General features: G+C 40.7%; 2 protein-coding genes across 2 annotated transcripts in view; one reads left to right on the top strand and one right to left on the bottom strand.

Annotated features, from left to right (window-relative positions):
* The first annotated feature begins 815 nt into the window (after positions 1-815).
* Positions 816-7,932, top strand: LOC140323918 (aquaporin-11-like). Its single transcript, XM_072401348.1, has 3 exons — positions 816-1,487; positions 6,735-6,851; positions 7,062-7,932. Exons 1-3 carry the CDS (start codon positions 896-898, stop codon positions 7,148-7,150), a joined length of 798 nt encoding a protein of 265 aa, XP_072257449.1. The 5' UTR covers positions 816-895; the 3' UTR covers positions 7,151-7,932.
* Positions 7,933-8,458: 526 nt separating this feature from the next.
* The window catches only part of CLNS1A (chloride nucleotide-sensitive channel 1A), a 15,274-nt gene continuing 3,908 nt past the window's right edge, over positions 8,459-19,824 (bottom strand). The window contains exons 3-7 of the mRNA XM_072401361.1: positions 19,188-19,310; positions 15,658-15,768; positions 14,405-14,578; positions 11,104-11,183; positions 8,459-9,057 (exon numbers count right to left, since the gene is read on the bottom strand). Coding sequence (XP_072257462.1) covers positions 11,116-11,183; positions 14,405-14,578; positions 15,658-15,768; positions 19,188-19,310 — 476 coding nt within the window. The 3' untranslated portion in view covers positions 8,459-9,057; positions 11,104-11,115. The remainder of the gene's footprint in view (positions 9,058-11,103; positions 11,184-14,404; positions 14,579-15,657; positions 15,769-19,187; positions 19,311-19,824) is intronic.

Here is a 19,824-nt window from a genome sequence, read left to right as displayed (position 1 = left end):
TCTCCCTTCCTGACTCTTCCCAGTTAGATTATATGGAAATCTGCCCTCCCTGGGGTAAACCGAGTCGTGTGATCTTGCTGTTGGTATTGTTGCTGTGTTGGACCATTCTACACACCCGATAAATTTTAACTTTTTTTAGTGTTTTGTGTCGTTCTTTAACCATTCCTACTTGTAATCCCACAAATACTTCCACCTTGATACACAGGTGAAGGTCTTGAGAAAGCATACTCAAAAATCCATATATTTTATGCAATGAATTAAGTTTTCAGGCATGTGTTAACTACCCATAGCAAGAGAAAGCAACTTGCATAAGTAGAGAACAGAAATCATGGAATCTTTGTACTGCACCAAGCAGAGGAGGAGTTTGAGTAGACTATGACCTGAGTTGTCAGAAGGTTTGCAGTAGTCTGGAGGAGACTTGGCCCTGGACACAGCCGAAGAGCAGGAATACTGCAGATTGTGCTTATGGACACTACAGGGGGGTAGATATGGTGAAGACCAGCACCTAGGAGAAGAATAGGGGTATTGGGTGCAGAAACCATTCCACCAGCAGAGGCACAGGGGTGGTAGGGGCTAGAGACCAGGGGTGGCAGGGACTGTGCCTAATTCCCTCAAAGGAACAGGGGTAGTGCTGGCTGTGCAGAAGAACAAAGGTGGTATGGATTTTGCTCCAGAATCTAGCAGAAGAACAAGGGTATTGTGAGGGTATTGACGGGGCTTCAGGACCCAGAAGAGGAATCCAGTAGGCTGTGACCCATTACCAAGCAGAAGAAAAGTGTTACCAAGGACTATACTCCAATATATGGCAGTAAGTAGAACAAGGGTGGTGTGGACTGGGCTCCAGAATCCTTGGGAAGACTAAAGGTTGTGTCGACCTCAGAAACCAAGTGGACCGATGGAAGTTCTGGAGCTCCTGCTGGGCTCTGCAGCCCTGGTTGCTTGCACAGTTCTTCTATGTGAGTTTCTTCGATGGGTACTCCACAGAAGTGTGCCCGCAGGTTTTGGGCTACAGCTGGCCTTGGAAGTGGTGTCCACTATACAGCTGTGCTGCTGTACCTGGGAGATGAATCTACTCTGCACTAAGGGAGATATAGAGCTCTGGCTGGTCCTTCTTCTCATCTACCTGTTGACTCTTCTGCACTGCTTGACCTTCCAAGGTGCCACTTGTAATCCTTGTGGCAGTGTAATTCAGTGGCTGCAGGGTCTGGTGCCAGGGTTACAAACTATCCTAAAGGTGGTGGGACAGTTTGTAGGTGCTGGACTCTCTTGGGTGCTGATGCCTTACCTCTGGTCACTCAGATTGTCACCATTGCACCAGCAGGACAAGGAATGTGAGAGCCCCCTGCATGTATATCCTCTATCTGGGGCTTTGGTGGAGATGACGTGCGCCCTAAGCCTGTACCTGCTTCTGCATCCCCTTCCAAGGGTCAGTGCTCCTCTGCAACCTCATATGGTGGCTCTAACTATCACTGGAATCGCCTATGCAGGTATGGAAGGGGCTGGGGTGGGTGGGTTAGTGTGTTCTGTAGTACTGACTCTGAAACCATTGATAACCACTTATACCCAAAAGTATGAAGGATCATGTGATCTCCTGCTTGGTGCAATTGCCAAACCTAAATACTGCCACCTAATGAGGGGGAAAATATCAACCCCATGTAAGCTCCAATGCTATTCATCGTGGAGCTTACACAGACTTAGGACTCAATGGATCAAGTGGCAGAGCCTCTTTAATGAAACGTTGGGAGATTTTTTTTTTGTCTGTGACTTTAAACTCCCTGCAAATATAAGAGAAAAGGTATTTCAATTATGCATTTATTTAAAATAATTTTATTTTTTTACATTTGCGTACCATAAGAAATTGAGTTTGTCTTGATATCAGCCTTGTGTAGTCTTCTGTACTGGGAGAAAAAGTTGAACTTTGAGCCAATTAGGAGTCTTTTTTCTTTGGAAGGGAAAGGAGAGCAGAGGGAGGATTTTATCAATATGCTGCTGCTCCTTCTTTGTCCATTTAGCAAGCTTAGGGTGAGCTGTGACCAAGCTGTATTGCCTAACTGCAATACACAGAGTTTGCTGTGCTGTAAGTTAGTGTTGGTCGAATATCTCAGTGTTCGATTCAACGACTATTCGATCGAATAGGCCGATGTTGTTCTGGCGATGGAACGTCGAATTTGAACACTATAAAAGTCTATAGGGGGAAAAATTAGGGTTATTATTCGGGATTGTGTAGAACTGCACTGATTGCTCTTGCAGCCCTAGCGTAACTGTGGTATGTGTTCTTGGTTAGAGATTCTCTATCCAAGAACACAGGAGTTCCACAGCTATGGTCATAAATAAATGCAGCTGTGGGAATCTTCCAGTGAAATGATTTTTTTCACAGCTGCATTCATTCATGAGCACAGCCATGGGACTCCTGTCAGTGTGGGATCCCTGGGCTCTAGAGGTTAAATGATGACAAGTCTCCCCATTCATTCACCTCTAGTGCTGTGTGATTGGCTGAGGAAAGGAAAATCCTGATGATGCTTGAGTTTTTTTACACATGAAATTGCGATGTCAAATCCCCTGTTTTTCAGGTCGGGTCTACCTGAATTCGAACAGCCATATTTGGCTCGAATAAAAGGACAACCCAAATTTGAACACCAACACTACTGTAAATCACAAGACTGGTTTCAGATTTATTAATATAGATAGGTGAGGTCATACTATAGATAGTACGGCTGATGTGTGTCTTGCGTTAAAAATTCAGCTTTGTTGAATTAGTTATCTGCCATGCTGCATTACGAGTATTCAGGGATATTTATGTGTACAAGTATAGATGAGTTATATTTTCTTCCTGATTTTCATGCCATTCACTCCTCAACAGAAATTTGCACCCTACCTCCCCTTTACCACAGCGGAGCCCAGCAGTCTTGAATGACAAATGTTTTTTCTATCACTTGAATGTCGGAAGAAAGCCAAAACCATCCCTAGAATTGCCAAAAAACTAAGCCTGAGGAGCTATCCTCCAGGTATTTATTGTTCCATCACAAGATAGTTTAATTAAATCATAATTTTTCTTCTTCAAAAATAAATAGCAGCAGAACTCCAACTGAAAATAAGTAATAGCTGTAAGGCCCTGGTCCATTGCCAGTGTTCACCAGGCGCCAATCCCCCAATCTAACTCCGTACTCTTCACCCTTAGGAAGCCCCTGCTCTGTCTATGGAGGGTAGTTGTGCCGTCAGCACATGGTTGCCCCAGGGACTTCTGTGCACAATGGATAGAGTCTAGGAAAGAACCAGGAGCCCACAGGAGCAGGACAAGGGCCATAATGGGAGGTCCAGGGTTAGTAGCCAGGTGATCCATAGATTAGACAAGGCAGGACAGTCCAGAAACAGAGCCAAGGGTCATACACAGGTTATCAGTCCGCCAAACAAGGTATCCAAGGGTAAAGACAAAGCAGAGTTGGGAAACGTCAGTCCAGGTCAGTAAACAGGAAAAGTCAGCAACAGTACATGCAACAGATAATCAAACTACCAGCAGGTGAGAAAAGCTGACAATGAAAAACTGGTGCTAGGAGCTGAGAAGCTTTAAATGACCAGAAGCCAATGGCAGGGAAAGACCATAGCCTGGAGCTAATGCACTTATTGGCTGCAGCAAATATTCTAAAATCCTCATCAGCTGCACACAGTCTCAGGGCAGGGGATGCTGAGATAACATTCACAGCTAAAGGGAAACTGGGGATGCTGCAAGCCGCAGAGCAGAGAACTGAGAGATAATTGCTTGATCACCTTTGCTGCCGCAAGAGACGCATTAGAGGTAATAAACAGGGTGCTCTAGACTGCAGTGGCTTTCTGCACAGGATTGTCAGCCAGAAAGTCGTCTCCTACCAATAGCCCAATGCAATAAATAGCAAGAAATGCAATGCAAGAAATAGGCTAATGAAATAGAAAAAAAATTGCAATACTTTATTTCAAAACTGTCCCCCATGGAAGCTTATCCAACACATGGACTACCAAAAAAGATTTGTATTGCTTCTTCTTCTCCAGGATGCCTTGTGCGAAGAAGTGAGGCTGAGGTGATGGGGTCACTTAAGGATAAACGAAGCATTATTAATTAAAAATATGCGATCAGTGGAAATCCACTTCTGTTTATCCATCACATGCTGTGGTGTTGTTACATTGCCAAAGTGCTCGGCTGTAATCCGTTTCCCATTTCCTGTGTGCGCGGAGGTAAAGCAAACCTTTAGGACACAGAGATCATTATAACAGAGCACACGCTGAGATAATGCAAGCTATATGCAAATATTGACTTTTTCTAAAAAGCCTGACCCACCCCTTACCAAGCTATATCAGCCAATTGGGAAGCAGGAAGGACGGGGCCAAGGTTGACTATTGTAGGAAAGGTCAAGATGTAAAATCAGCTACCTGGATCTCCAGATTTTCTGGTCATTTGGATGTGCAGTTTGCACAATTTCTGCAACAGAATATCAGTTTAGATTACCTAGGTTTGTGATTTTTATATTAAAGCCCGGTTCCAACTTTAATATTCACCTATCCACTGTCATCATGCCTGTATTCAGCATTGGTCTCCACACACTGAATACTGCAATCATCTAACAATAGTCCATTATTTAAGCCACTTCTTGTAAGCCAGAGGGGGTCATGCACCCGCCCCCTAGGAGCATCTTCAACCCCACCACAGCTAAAAGGAGAACATTTTCTTTACAACATTTAGTGCTACCAATCTCCAAGGAAAAAAAAATGGAAAATGATGTTTGATGTCACATGACCAGAGTGAAGATTCCAGCAAAAATTGTTCATGAATAGATTAAAAAAATAATACTGGGGTGGAGGAATTTAGTAGAATGGGATAAGGCTTTATGCAAACCACCTGTGTCTCCTGATATGTTAGGTAATAAGAATTTACATATCCTGCAGAACCTGTTACAAGTTTTAATTTAAAGCTAAGGGAAATAATTGGAATAGTCAGCAGAGCCAAAAAACAATACAAAGCTGCATAGCTGCCATAGCAGGTGCTAAATGCAAAAAAGCAGACATATATTTACTTAGTGGTCATGTGATGCTGCAGTCCTGACTTTCCTGATGGGGTTGGCCTGAACCTTTCCTATTGGCTGCCCAGCAGCAGGGACTTGCGCAATTCAGAAGAATGACCCTGTGCAGAGGCACTGCAGGGGAATTGAGGGTTTACCCAATCTTATTTTGAGTAATAACTATTTATTGTTCGCCCAGGGGTTTGTCCTTGGTCTACATACTTTGTTCTAAAAGCTGCCTCACTTTCCAGATCATTGCAAGTCCATGGTCATGCCTGCATCCCCATCATTTTAAAGGTGGCCTCTGGACACAATTTTTGTTTAAAAAAGTGGCCATTCTTCTTCCTTTAAAAGCTATGTAATGCAGGAAAATATTGTTGCACCCTGGATTAGTACTGAAGTTCCAAGCAGCTAGTGCTGCAGTTCTCATTCACTCAGCTCTACAGCCATTCACAAATCAAACCTGGGGTTTGTACAACAAAGCACACTCCATATACTCTGCATTACAAAGTCCTGACTGCTGCACTCTATAAGGTATATTTCCAATTACTACAACTTCTAACCAACTTCTGTGGATTTTAACTTTGCAGAATTTGCTGTTAGTATCCTTTCCCAACCAGAATGTTTCATTGGGTCATTTCAGTTACAGATTCACCTCAATGTGAGGGTAATATCAGTGAATGTAGCTGTGAATGGTTTGCAGGAAGTTAGCTGAACGCAGAATGGAGCACAAAGGTTACAGAATAAGTCTTTCTGCTTTGTACTTTTGTTCTCTGCTTGGATTTATTTCTGTTTTATGAATATTTTCACTTTGTTTCTGCATTGATTATATCCCGGATTTTATATATAGAGCATGCGGTCCATTACTGCGCGTCTGTTTGCACGCTTATACCCACCTAGCCCTGTCTGCAAATGTTAGGCTTTGTTCCCACTATAAGAAAGTGCATTGTCTTGTGTGATACCGCACCATCAAACATTGCTCTTCATGCAGCACTGTCTGATACATTGGTTCCTACATGTGCAGAACTGGTGGGAACAAAGCCCCACTGGGTGTCTGTCTATGTGTCTTGACCCTAGATAGCCCTTGCTGCGAGCGATAGGCTCCATTCCCACTAAAAGATCCCTATTGAATGTACAGCGCTGCATAATATGTTGGTGTTATATAAATCCTGTTTAATAAAAGATAGTGCATTGTCTTGCGTGATATTGCACCATGAGACATTGTTCTCCATGCAGCACTGCATTGGTTCCTACATGTGCCGCACTGGTGGGAATGAAGCCCTATCCTGTGTCTGTCCATGTGCCTTGACCCTGGCAGCAAGCGTTAGGCTTTATTACCACTATAGGAAAGTGCAAAAGTGCATTGCCGTGTGTAATAATGCAATGCACAGCAACACATAAATAGTCTATTGCAGTGCTGACCCTATTTATTACAATGAATAGGGCAGCCCACAAAAATTCATGCATGAGTGCACTCAAAAAATGCAATGCAGGGCAACACATAATCACTGCTATATCCTGTAGTAAGGAAATGCTAGCTGCCTGGCTGTCATTTAACCCCAGAAAAACTATGCAGATGAGGAGTTCTGATAACTGCTGCATACCTGACAATACTAAGAGAATGAAGGCCCTGATACAATAGGTAAAAAATTCATTAATTGAAATTTCATTTTTTTTTTCAAACCTTTATTAATTCGTTTTTTTTAGGTGGACACCTGACCGGAGCCATGTTTAACCCCGTGTTGGCATTTGCGGTTGTGTTCTTCTGCCGTGGTCACACCTTCCTGCAGTATATTATCGTCTATTGGATTGGACCTTTTATTGGTGAGATTCTGAGGTTATAAGGGAATAAAGAAATGTTAAAAATAAAAAAAATGTGTCACTGTATCTATGTCATTTGCAACCTTTATTTAATGTACAGGGCTGTGTAATATGTTGGCGCTAAATAAATCCTATTTATTAACAATAATATTCGGATTCAATTGCATATTTTACATTTAATTAATCTCATTGCCTTGTGTTCTCTCATTGCAGGAATGTTTCTATCTTTCTTGCTTCTGCATTCCAGACTTCCAAAACTCAAAGCAACCAGAACATCAGCAGGTCATGTGAAAAGAAACTAGGCCATCACCGACTGGGGTCCCTGTAAAATATTCACGGACTGCCAGGCGTCTCCTTCAAATGAAGGAACAAACAGCCAGCAAGATCATTGTTCTCTAAAATCTTCACATTTTGTTTTTTTTGCACTGGTGAAAAATAGGTATTATACCTCCATGGGATTTTTTCTGAAATGTGTTGATATAAAGTGATTTTTCTGTAAATACGGCTGCAAATTGCATTTCTGGACCTCCTCCCAAATCCGGTTTCTGGATGCTGTTCACCAATTTCCCATTGCTAACTAGACATTTGTACTGGAGATCTGTGCAAGGCAGCGGACAATATGAAGAATGAACTTTTTATATTTGGGATTTTTTTTTTATACACATTAAGACTAAATATGAGCAGAAAAACATTTTCTGCTGGAGATTTTATTATATTCATATACACACATTCTTGAGGGGGTAGTCTTGGTTTTGCATCATCATATATGTAAAATAACACGTATCATGAATAAACAATGTATACTAACAGAATGATACATGCAATATGCACAACCAATCAGAGCAGAGTGAAACACGTTGAAAATGTGGTATAACATTTTTTCAGTTGGCCCAGTGGTTTTGCCAATATGTGCTTTAATTATTACAAAGTGCCACAAGAACTGATCAATGTTTCCCCAAAAGTTAAGATCAGTGAATTTCATGTTTGCATAACCTTATCTATTTTATATACAATAGATAAAGCAGCATGATGGCTCAATGGTTAGCACTCTGGTCTTTGCAACGCTGGGTCCCAGGTTTATATCTCAGCCAGGACACTGTCTGCATGGAGTTTGAAGGCTCTCCCTGTGTTTGTTTGGGGTTCCTCCAGGTACTCCAGTATCCTTACACATTCCAAAAACATAATATTTAATTGGCTTCCCCCAAAAAATTGTCCTTTGGCTGTAATAATGAGATATGACTATGGTAGGGAAATTAGATTGTGAGCTCCTTTGAGGGACAGCTAGTCACAGGACTATGGACTTTGTAAGGCGATGCGTAATATGTTGGTGCTATATAATAAGAATATTATTATTATAGAGCAAACCAATACATGTTATTCAGCTTTTTATTCACCTTTTGAAGCAATGATTTACTCACCTTAGTGCACCATCAAAGTCCCTGCTAACATGCTCCTTACAGCTTTTTCTTTGGGATAAAAAGAAAAGACTTCATATAGGAAGGTGACTGGGTTTTGGTCCTTGAAGTGATAATGTCTTGGCAAATCTAAATGCGCCTTAGCAAAACCAAACAATTTTCTAAGGGTAACAGGCAAATTAAAATATGTACACATTCTGTTTGGTACAAAAAGCTAACTTTTATTAGACAATATTAAGAATCTTTACAAATACTGTCCAGTTTTCGCATGAAGTGCTTCAGGTTTTGTCTCTCTAGACAGATTAAATACATATTAACCTATAAACAGAACTAAGGCCTTACCAAGGCAAACCTAAAAAGGCAGATTTTTTTTTGCCAAAAACCAAAAAAGCATTTCTGTAAATATTCTAGTAAAATCTAGAAAGTCTAACTACATGCTTTCCTGTAACACAGACGTGAACAATCTGTGGCTCTCCATCATCGGTTTCAGCCTTAATGTATGGGGACTTTTCTCTCGAAAAGGCCAACAGATTGTCCATATCATGAGGATATCACGATTGTCAAGGAAAGCTGCACCAAATGCATAAATGGCAGTCAACCGTCATCAGTAAGTTTACCACGCAAATAAGAGCGCTTGTTAGAGCGATTTTCTGGGCTCACTACAAGGATGATCACTGCCCAACAGATTCACTAGGAGGTTCTGCGGAATGAGTAGGAAGAGGGTTATGTAAAGCGGGATTATTGGAAATGTGTCAGATGTCACAGTGGTTGGATCTGGAACGTCTCTCCGGCACCTGAGTAAGAGACAAAATGATTAAAAAGAAACAATGACATGCCCGAGCAGTCAAATGCCCAAGATGGGTGATGGCAGTCCTAACATATGTAAAACTTACATCTAAATTAATATATATTGTCACACCAACGAAGGTTACCTACAATGACTAGAATGTGCAAATGGCAGAACCTTTAAGAATCCACAATCATGCAAATCATTACTGCAGAAAGAAATAGGTGATGTTGCTTCTGCAGCAATCCCTCCTACCAGCCCGATTGCTCAAAGTATCTTGCAAAAAGCTGGGCTTGCATGAGCCTATTCAGCTTTACTACAATACCCAGCAATCTTCTCTTCCCCTGCACATGCTGAGAACGAATGAACTCCCGTGCTGGCCTTACATAATCTCATCCTGGCCAATCAAACAAATAACGACTAAAGGAAGAGAAGGAAGAAGATGGCAGCACCCTGTGAGGGAACAGGGATAGGTGAGTATTGCAGATTTAGTTCCACTTTAATTGTTGTCTGTATTTGTGCTGGAATGATACCCTCCGTTATCTTTCCTGTTAAGCAACGTCTCCAGTACAAAAAATAATGGGGAATTCAAAGTTGTCACCGAAACAGGAGGTGAGGAGAAATCTTCATGCGACAAGTGTGGGGATATTCCCTGGGGGTGACCACTGTCTAGGAGGTGATATTTCCTTACTTTTGATAAACTTATAATCTTCTCTGTCTCTGGGACACAAAATCCCAGTGGAAAGGGTGCCCTATTCTAGAAAAAGGGAAAAAAGTTTGTGTTTTACAGAAATACATGCCGAGAGGAAATATGAAGAATGCTACCTACAGACCTACTGCTGAAATTCTAGTTTAAGGATTTGTGACTCCATATATAACCTAGGCTTCCTTTGCATTTCTGACATTTGACAGCAGAATGACAGACCTGGGACTTATTCCAACTATGAAAGATTTTGCACTGCACAGTCTTATGTAAAAATCTGCAGTACAAAGTGTCTGCATTCAACAGCTTTGGTAGTGTGGAACTCCAAATCCCTTGGTGCATACAGAGTCAATGCAGGTGCAAGCAAAAGGAAGCTGTTAAAGGTAAAAATATATGTATTCATTTTTGCTTAATCTTGCTATATACGGAATAGTTATCAAAAATCTGCTTACGCTTCAATTATAGAAAAAGGACCTTGGGCCTCTTTTAAGAGAGGAACATGATGACCTTGGCTAAATTATGGCCTGTGGTTTCCTAAACGCCCAGGGTAGGGGGAGCAAGCATGTTATCTTAAAGGAAACAGTTTGCAGCTGGGCAGTTTGTCACATCTTAAGGAGGAACAGGACTCAAGGCTGAATGAAACAACAACAACCGCAGTACTGACAAGGGATATTAATCATGTTTGCTGATGTGTAACATTCCTATACAATACTATATGTTTTGTTCTGTATAAATATGGGAGCTTCTATGCTGAATGTCAGACTTCTCCTTCAGTGTGCCTTGAGCACGTGTCAACTGATTGTGAGAATCTCCATGCATGAATAAAGAAACTTTGCTTCACTGAACACAAGGGACTCCTGATGCTTCGTGAATAAGGCTATTGCCTTCCACAAAGCATGTAAGTGCAATGGGGAACCAGGAACACAACAATCACCGGAGACAAATTTCTATCTTCCTAATGCACAGTTGTTCGAAATTCCATTCGTATTTTTCTACTATGTTCCATAATGACACAGAAGTAGATAGAGGTAACTAGTGTTCAGTGAGAGACAAGTAAATAGATACAGGAGTAGCTAGTATCTATCTTTAAAAAAATGCTGATATTTAAATTGTTTTTGTTTAAAAAGGGACAAAAACCCAATGCAAACTTACCCTTGCTCAAGCTTTAATACCCAGAAGCGGTTGAACTGGTTTTATTATAAGCAAAGCAAAGGTTTACCTAAAGTTTACTGGAGTCCCAACATAAATAGCAGGACAAAGGTTTGCTACATATAAGCCCATCCATATACAAACTAACCTGGTTTATTGAACGAATTAAGTCCTAACAATAAAAGAAAATGCTTTTCTTACCAGTATAATCACTCAGTGATCAACATCGGCATCTTCAAACTGTCCAGCGACTGCAGGCACAGCTTCCACGTCCATACCATCTGGAGAGAAAGTAAGAAGCAAAACTCAACCTTTTGCTTACATTGGCACTCCTCCTATATCTATTGGTTTTCACAGAAGTCAACATCTAATATAGTTATCCACAGTATCAGGCAGCATGGTGGCTCAGTGGTTAGCACCCTGGCCTTTGTAGCGTTGGGTCCCAGGTTCTAATCTCGGCCAGAACATTATCTGCATGGAGTTTGCAGGTTCTGTTTGTGTGGGTTTCCTCCCACACCCCAAAAACATGAAGTTAGGTTAATTGGCTTCATCCTAGACTGGTAATGACATATGACTATGGTAGGGACATTAGATTGTGAGCTCCATTGAGTTAGTGACATGACTATGGAACTTGTACATTTTGCTGCGTAATATGCTGGCGCTATATAAATACTGTGTAATATTATTATTAACTTACAAATTTGTAAAAGGCTTATGTTAATACATTTTTGCAAATATAGGCAAAAAAAAAAAAAAAAAAAAAAAAAAAAAAAAAACAAACAAAACTTTTTGAGAGTTCCCTTAAGGATTACAGGACATCTTATACCTTGTATATAATCAAGTTTGTGTACTTTGCCATATACAGGATAACTGGACATTGGAAGCCAGGGTACTCCACTCATTACCAGCATGCAGCACTTTTGTAGAAAGTCAGTACCATACAAGGAGGGGTGAGACCAAGGTCCCGCAAATAAAAAAGTTTTGGAAACCTTCCAACAAATTTCTAGCCTCTCTAAAGCCTTAAAAAGGATAAAATGTAATGCCACAGAGCTCTGCTTCAGGTAATCAATAACCGGGGGCATTGGGAGCCGTGGTATTCGTTTTACAGAACTGGGAAAAGACAGACCCAATTTAAGAAAACTAAAAGCCAGAAGAGGGTGCAGGGTAAGATGTGCCAGTGACTGTTCTAGAAAAATATTCACACAGCTTATTTATCGTTCTTTTAAGACCAGATCAGCACAACTAAAAAAAATTCTCAAAGATCTTAAGGGGAGCAAATAACTTGTCAAGTTGCTTTTAATCTTTGTATAGAACGAACCATAGGTTGGTGTGTAATGAATCATAAAGGTGATAGATTAGAAGTTGCAAAGGGTGAGTCAGACCCTGATCATAGAAGATACAAGCACACTCCCACGCTATGCATATACTTAAGTCCTACATGGCTCTTTGAATGCATCCTGCCTGGCATAATGCGGACAGCTTGGGACAGCTCGGTGGCTCAGTGGTTAGCACTGGAGTTTGCAGGTTCTCCCCGCGTCTGCGTGGGTTTCCTCCAGGTACTCCGGTTTCCTCCCACATCCCAAAGACATGCACTTAGGTTAATTGTCTTCCCCCTAAATTGACCTTAGACTGTATTCATGACATATGACTATGGTAGGGACATTAGATAGTGAGCTCCTTTGAGGGACAGTTAGTGACATGACTATGGACTTTGTACAGCACTGCATATTATGATGGCGCTATTTAAATACTGTGTAATAATAAAAACAGCCCACCCAATGGATGATGTTAGTGGTTAGTCTAACATTACTGCTTAATGAAACAAAGTCAGTACACATACTAGTAGCAATGGAGTTCAATGATCAATAAAAGGGGAGAGTTCCCGATGCTCCGCTCGATTGGCTACTTTGGGACAGAGAAAACACAGAGGTAATGCCCCCCCCACTTGCATGGTATATTGTAGCTAAATTAACATAAATGGAGTCTGGAAAGGACCCCTAGCAGAACCCAATGTGAAAGACTTCCAGGTTTACGCAGACAGCATCCAATTGAGCTAGGTCTGGATGTACTATGGCTGAGGGCAGCCGCAAACTGGAAGAGAACCCTCCAGCAGAGGTGAAGAAAGGAGTCTCAATTGAACGAGAAAAAAAAGTGAAGAGCAAAAGAAAGCCCATCTCATAGAACACTAACAAAAAAAAAAAAAAAAAGCATGCTGATGGGGTGTTTATACCCTGGACTTGCCCTTTTGCCAGTGTCATAATGTCCTGTAGGTGGACGTATACCTTAAAAATGTAGGACTTCCAGGGTCCCTCAATGGATAGGAAAGAAGAAGAAATATTTTAACAATCAACTTTATTCAAAAAGAGAAAGATAAAAAAAAGGAACAATACAATATGTTTAAAAAAATCTAAAGCTGGCAACTTACTGCACTCTACTGCTTAGTTATCAGGTCTGTAAAGTACAGAACTCCATCTTCAGTTTACTGCAAAAAGAGGAGTCCCACAGCCCCAACACTCTACCTGTCCTAAAGTGACAACGCTCTTCTAAAAGATTCATTATAGTGTTGTATGGTCTTAAATTAATGCAGCCACCACATCCAAAACCGAGTTCAAATTCTGCGGTAATGGATGCGAGTAAAGGCAGCCTCCCTATTTCAATGGCCTGCTGTACATACAAGAAACGGTGCGTGCGTTTCTTTTTGTAACAACACATGGGGGGTGCGTTAAGCATTGACCTGTATTGCCAAATTGCAACTATGATAGGTGCTTTAATATATGAAGGCTGCACTAAAATATTACGAGAGAATGGTGACTTTTAAGGATGTAACTTTCACAAGCCTTAAAAATATGTTTACACTTTATTTAGCAGTGACATATTACACAGCGCTGTACAAAGTCCATAGTCATGTAACTAGCTGTCCCTCAAGGGGGCTCATAAGTTAATGTCCCTACCATAGTCATATGTCATTACCAGTCTAGGATGAAGCCAATTAACCTAACTGCATGTTTTTGGAATGTGGGAGGAAACGGTAGTAACCGGAGGAAACCCACACAGACAGAGGAGAACCTGCAAACTCCATGCAGATAGTGTCCTGGCCGAGATTCCAACCTGGGACCCAGCGCTGCAAAGGCCAGAGTGCTAACCACTGAGCAACTGTGCTGCCCAGAAATTTACATTTCAATTAAAACCCTATATTCTGAGACAATTCTTTCTACATATAGGGCTGATGTTACTCGAGTATTTGTTACTCACTTGGAACATGCCCATTTATACTCCTATATCTCCAACTTAGTAAACAATTAGAACACTTGGCTTACATTGCATGCAAAATAGTTTCCACATCACCACCTTTAAGACATAACCATTTGTTTGAACTGCTAGGGACAGCTTTAAAATAAAAAGCTATAGAAAGAAAAACCCATTATTAAACTTACAAAATCATAATTTGCAATGAACTGCATTATACGTTAAACACAAATATAACTGGTGCTCATGAAATCACCTTCATACTCCAGAGCAGAACCTTCAGTCCGGACCCCGGCCATGGTGTGCTGACCTCCTACAGAGTCGGCTAACATGCCTTCTAACCTCTCCAAGGTGGCCTGTCCTTCAGCAGTGAGATGAGACAAGCCTTCTTCATAGGTATAAAATGTAGGAATGTCACCTTGGCCTTGTTCTGAAAAAAAAGAAAAAAAAAAAGAGCAAGTGCAATCAGAGAAGCACCCTTACAATTAAAAGGAAGTAGATAAAGTTTAATGGCTGCCTTGGTGTTCATCTGACAGTCATGCTTCTTATATCACTCACCTGTTTCAGGTGAGTCAATTAAGTATTCTAATCAGAGGATCAGAAATATAGCCAGGTAACAAATTACCAAAGCTTAGCATTGGCTGCTCCTATAGAGCTCTCAGCGCAAGATCCTTTATGTCCAAAAGCATCACATTCTATGTGAGTAAGCAATAAACTAAAGGAATTCCTTAAAGCTGGCTTAAACTCAATTTTTTTTACTTTACATAAAAGTATAGACCACCCTGTTATACAAAGTAAAAATTGCATCAAGATCAAGACAGAATGCATAGCCTTGCGGGATACCTACGTCATGCATCCCGGGAGACTCTTGCCCATTCTTGGGCATGCACAGGAGCCCTTTCTTTAATGGGAGAAAAAAAATTGCCGATCTCACACATACTCCGTGTGAGATCGCCCGACGTAGGAAGAAGAACCCAGAACTCGGAAAACCCCCCCGATGGATTGACGGATGTGTGGGATTAAAAGCCAGTGTTTTTTTTAACTATTTACATTATTTTATTCTGAGACCGTACCTGCAGTTCAGGAGCATTTTTGTCAGCAACAATTCTAGGACAATGAAGCCTAATAGGTCACGAGCACAAATCTTTATTATAAAGAGCTTCCCATAGCTTAAGTAAGCCAATTCAGTAAAGGGGATAAGACTTCTGACATCTGGAGGGTATATGCTGTGGAAATGAGATCTTTGCAATCATGTTGAGAATGTCAGGACATTAAATATCTGAATGTCTAAAGATGTGCAGTGAATCATGACAAAAATACCCAGACACAGCTGGCTATGTGCAGGGTTAATGTTCCTGAAAATGTGATCTTGCCAGAGCCATGGTTGTAGCTCTCAAAACAGAAAGAATGACAAATGTTTTACTAAAAACAGAATGGGTGCAGATAGGCCTAATATTGCTACATAACCAGCATTACATTATCAGCTACAAATAGAAAGCCCAAACATACCATGAGCCTCAACATCATATTCCTCTCCTTCAAAATCATCATCGGAATCTTCATCTTCAGGGTCTGGGTGCAGGGCCTGGCAGTCACACATTGCAGAGAACATCTCTCCTACTGAAATAACAGACACAGTTAATTAATTGAAGAATAGCAAAGTGAACACTCCTATGCCTTTTTGGTTTGATGCATCTCACATGTGATACCTTTATGGAAAATGCACCTGCAAGAAACAGCAAACCTGCAACAAGCAGAGTTTCATGAAAGCACAATACATGAAATGAGAACTGCACTGGAAGTTCATCAAAGTTTTCACGTCCTGTATACAACACAATCACGGTAATTCAAAATGTGAGTTGGCAACCTAAGTAAAATATTTTCCTGGAATAGAAAAAAAAATCCCCTGGTGCCCAACAATAGGCTGGTCAGTGCTATAGTTTGGCCTGCCGCACCTTATGCCACAGCTCGACTGGCACGTCTCATGCTACCTGGAGCACTGGCAAAGCCTGAAGCATCAAGAACTGGGACCCTGTATTACTGAAAAGGTACAAAGATTCCCCAATGACCACTAAAGGAACACATCCACACACCAAAGGAATTGTCCTGTTCAGTCAGGAGTTTTCCAGAATACACTAAGATTTATTATCTGCCCACATTGAAGCATGCTGTTGCATCAGTGTGTCCATGCATGTGCCTAACCCTAGTTGCAATTTCTTACCTGCACTGTAATGCAACTGCATGCCTCAAAAAGTGTAAACTCTGGGAGCTTGAATTCACTTTTGCTTTTCAGCAACGAACCGAGAGATAACAAATGTTTGGTATCCAAAGCTCAAGTATTAGCTGCACACTAAATGTAAACTGAAAACCAATCACCTAAAATCTCATGATTTAGTTAACTCCCCCCTAGCAGTAATCCCGAGACTGGGGGTGGATTTAGTGTACCAAAAGTGGTAATCCTGAGTCACACTCGGGGTAGTTTTTAAAAAAAAAAAAAACCCACTTTCCTTGTTTCGTCGGTGTACCTCGGTGTCCTGCTGGTCCCCGCAGGTCCGAGGGACACGTCCTTCCTCCTCGATGTCCAGCCGCATAATGCAGCAACGATCTCCAGGGTTTCCTGGTGACGTCGGTGTATGCGTCGGTGGGGGCGGGCGGATGGCGGGAAATTCAAATCATTTTGTACTGGATTCAATACAAAATAGCTGTATTGAATCCAATACAAAGAAAAATTCATATAATATATATATTATAGATGCTACTGTACACTTACCTTAAATTTTTTTTTATTTTTCTGTGTTTTTTTATTTAAAGTTTTAATAAATTTATTAAATATGGGTGAGTTATGCCTAAGAATTATAGCCTACAATGTAAAAATAAATTTTTTGCATGAAAATTTGCACAGAATTAGAATGCTAGGGAGGGGGTTAAAGTAATTTCGATAAGTGCTGATGATCATTTTAAATTTGCAGTATTCATGGCAGGATCACCTGGTATTTTTGACTAATTTCCTAAATTAAGATTCTGTACTGCCATAAATGTCCCTGATGAAGTCTACCAGGGCCATTCAGGCACACTGAGCACGAGATCAACAGTTATCAGTAAGCTTGTCCAAAGCAAGGATACGCAGCCAATGCTGAAACAAAGAAGGGGATGAAAGAGGCTGGCGGTGTGAGGTGTCAGAGGTTTTATATTTAAGGCAAAGAAGATCAATGCCAGCAATCAAGCAAGTAAATCCCTCAGCAGCAGAGAAATGTAATTGTCTGGGTTGTCATCCAATTATCCAATAGTATAGTTCTACTTTAAATGTAATATGTCTTGAAATACGCAGGTAACAATGCTTGATAAACAAAAAGTGCCAGAACAAGCACACACCTAGCAAACTTTACACTTGCTCGGGTTAAAGGAACCAGAGGATCAGCAAGAGTCAAGCAACTGGCATTTTCAGAATGTCATCTGAATTTGCAGCCTATGTATTTCTCCCACGAGGTTTCCTGCTACAAAATGAACATCAGAAAAAGCCAGAAATTGTTTGCACATTTTTCAGACGTTTCATTTTTTTAAGCAGCCAATACTTTGGCATAAACAATAGTTCTCTATGTGATCACAGAATTCTCTCCCATTATTAAGCTTTTTTTTTTGATATTACCGAAGTGGTGAGGAAAGGTTAACTATGGTTTTGCACGAACTTATTGTAAAAGAACATTTCATGTCTGTGGTATTACTGAGCCTGGGATTAGACCATGCTTTTTTTAGCTGCCTCCATTAATGTGCCATGACAAATATACTCTGACATTAACAGTCTGAGACTAAAGCTGCACTGGAAAAGTGTAAACCCGAAATCTCATTTTCAGGTCATGCTTGGAATTACAGCTCAGTATACAGTTTGTATAAATAATGTTTCAAAGTTTTACTCCTGGGCACCCAGCCCTTTGCAGCACTTTATGTTGCAGGTAGATAATGTCAGACCATTGCCTTCCAAGTACAGGTAGTCCCCGGGTTACATACGAGATAGGGACTGTAGGATTGTTAATAAGTTGAATTTTATTTTTAACATTATTTTATTAAATACAATTAGGACAGATGTTTGTCTCAACATAATTTTAGGCAGCTTGGTGTCAGTTACTGTAAAAAAATCCTCACTGATCTAATCACAAAGCAAAAAAAAAAAAAAAATCTTTAGGGAGCCTATACCTTCATTAACTTGTGGAGCAAGCTGTGCTTTGATATGCAAAAGAAACAACTGTTTGTCTTGGTCATTAAAGAGTTACAACCTCAGCTGTGTTTAGCAAAAGATTTCTTCTGCAAGTCATGCAACTGCCCCCCTCCCCCATATCAAAGCCTCCTTCCTTCACACCAGGGAGAAGGGAAGGCTGTTAATCCGGGGACTACCTGTAGCTCTAAGCTTGATGCGCAAAGTGGCAGTTGAAGACAAGGAAAAGGAGTCCATAGCCAGGATGACAATGCTGCTCATCATCAATCTTTCACACAGAACAAGCTGAATGTGCATTGTGTAAGAGGTCTTACATTTCAATATTTACAAATATAACATCCAGTTGTGTTTAGCAGTTTCTTCATATGCTTACCCCTACCAGACACTACAGCTCCTCATGGGGGTGGTTGTGCTGGGAGAGTTGGGGTGGGGGGGCAAGATCAGCAGCACTGCCATTTTAGACATAGTAAGCGGGACGAGATGTGGCCAGGTGCCGACAGGTTACAGGCTTGTGAATCAGCAATGCCAATAGCAGCGCTCTCCACAGGACCATTGCATTCTACTGTAGTGCAGATACCATGTACGTGAAAAGCATCGCTGCCCTAAATTCAGGAGCAGCGCAGAATTGTTGCCAACCCATCACAATTACATTACTAGCATGATCCACAGGTATTTGTGAGTTTGCAAAGGTAAAATAAGAAGTGCCCTCAGTAAAGTGCACATTTTTGTTTTTAATAGGAGGCCATAGTTCTATTTTATTAAGACCGTTATTTCCCCCCCCCACTGACATAGAAAAATGTGAAGCTAGCACTTTTATAATTATACATACAATCTCCTTTTTCCTCCGGAATAAAACGTATTTCTGTGATGGGCTCCTCATCTTCATCGTCATCACTTTCATCCTCTTCCTCCTCCTCCTCTTCATCCTTCATCTTTGCTTCTTTCTCATTGTCTAACAAAAAAAAAAGTCAAAATGAATCAATGAATTCAAAGTTGACTAATGAACATCACATATGAGAAAACAGAACTTCAGCAACCTCACTCATTTAAAAGCAGAACCTAAAAAAATAAAAATCCAACAATTAAAAATAACGGAGTAAAACTGACAGCTGCCAATGACATTTGTTTGATGATCAGCTTGCCTGAAAATAAAAAAGGATGACCAATAAAACACCACTGGATCACTCACACTACGTACTGCCACTACATAAAATCCACAAATGTATTAAAGCTTAGATTGTAAGCTCTTTGTTTATATCTGTCAGTCATTTGCAACCATTATTTATTGTACAGTGCGGTGTTAAATGTTGGTGCTTTATAAATACCCTTTAATAACTATTAATATTTTTTGGTCAATTTTAAAACCTTTCCTCCCCATTCATGTTTCCTTTGCTACCTTAAAACATACCTAAACTCAGAAATTTCACTTTACATAAAAGGGTAGACAACCCTGTAAGGTAAAAATT

The sequence above is a fragment of the Pyxicephalus adspersus genome, chromosome 1 (assembly GCF_032062135.1).
Source record: "Pyxicephalus adspersus chromosome 1, UCB_Pads_2.0, whole genome shotgun sequence".
Lineage (NCBI taxonomy): Eukaryota > Metazoa > Chordata > Amphibia > Anura > Pyxicephalidae > Pyxicephalus > Pyxicephalus adspersus.
The sequence above is the reverse complement of the archived record's forward strand: the minus strand, read 5'-3'. Positions and strand labels throughout refer to the sequence as shown.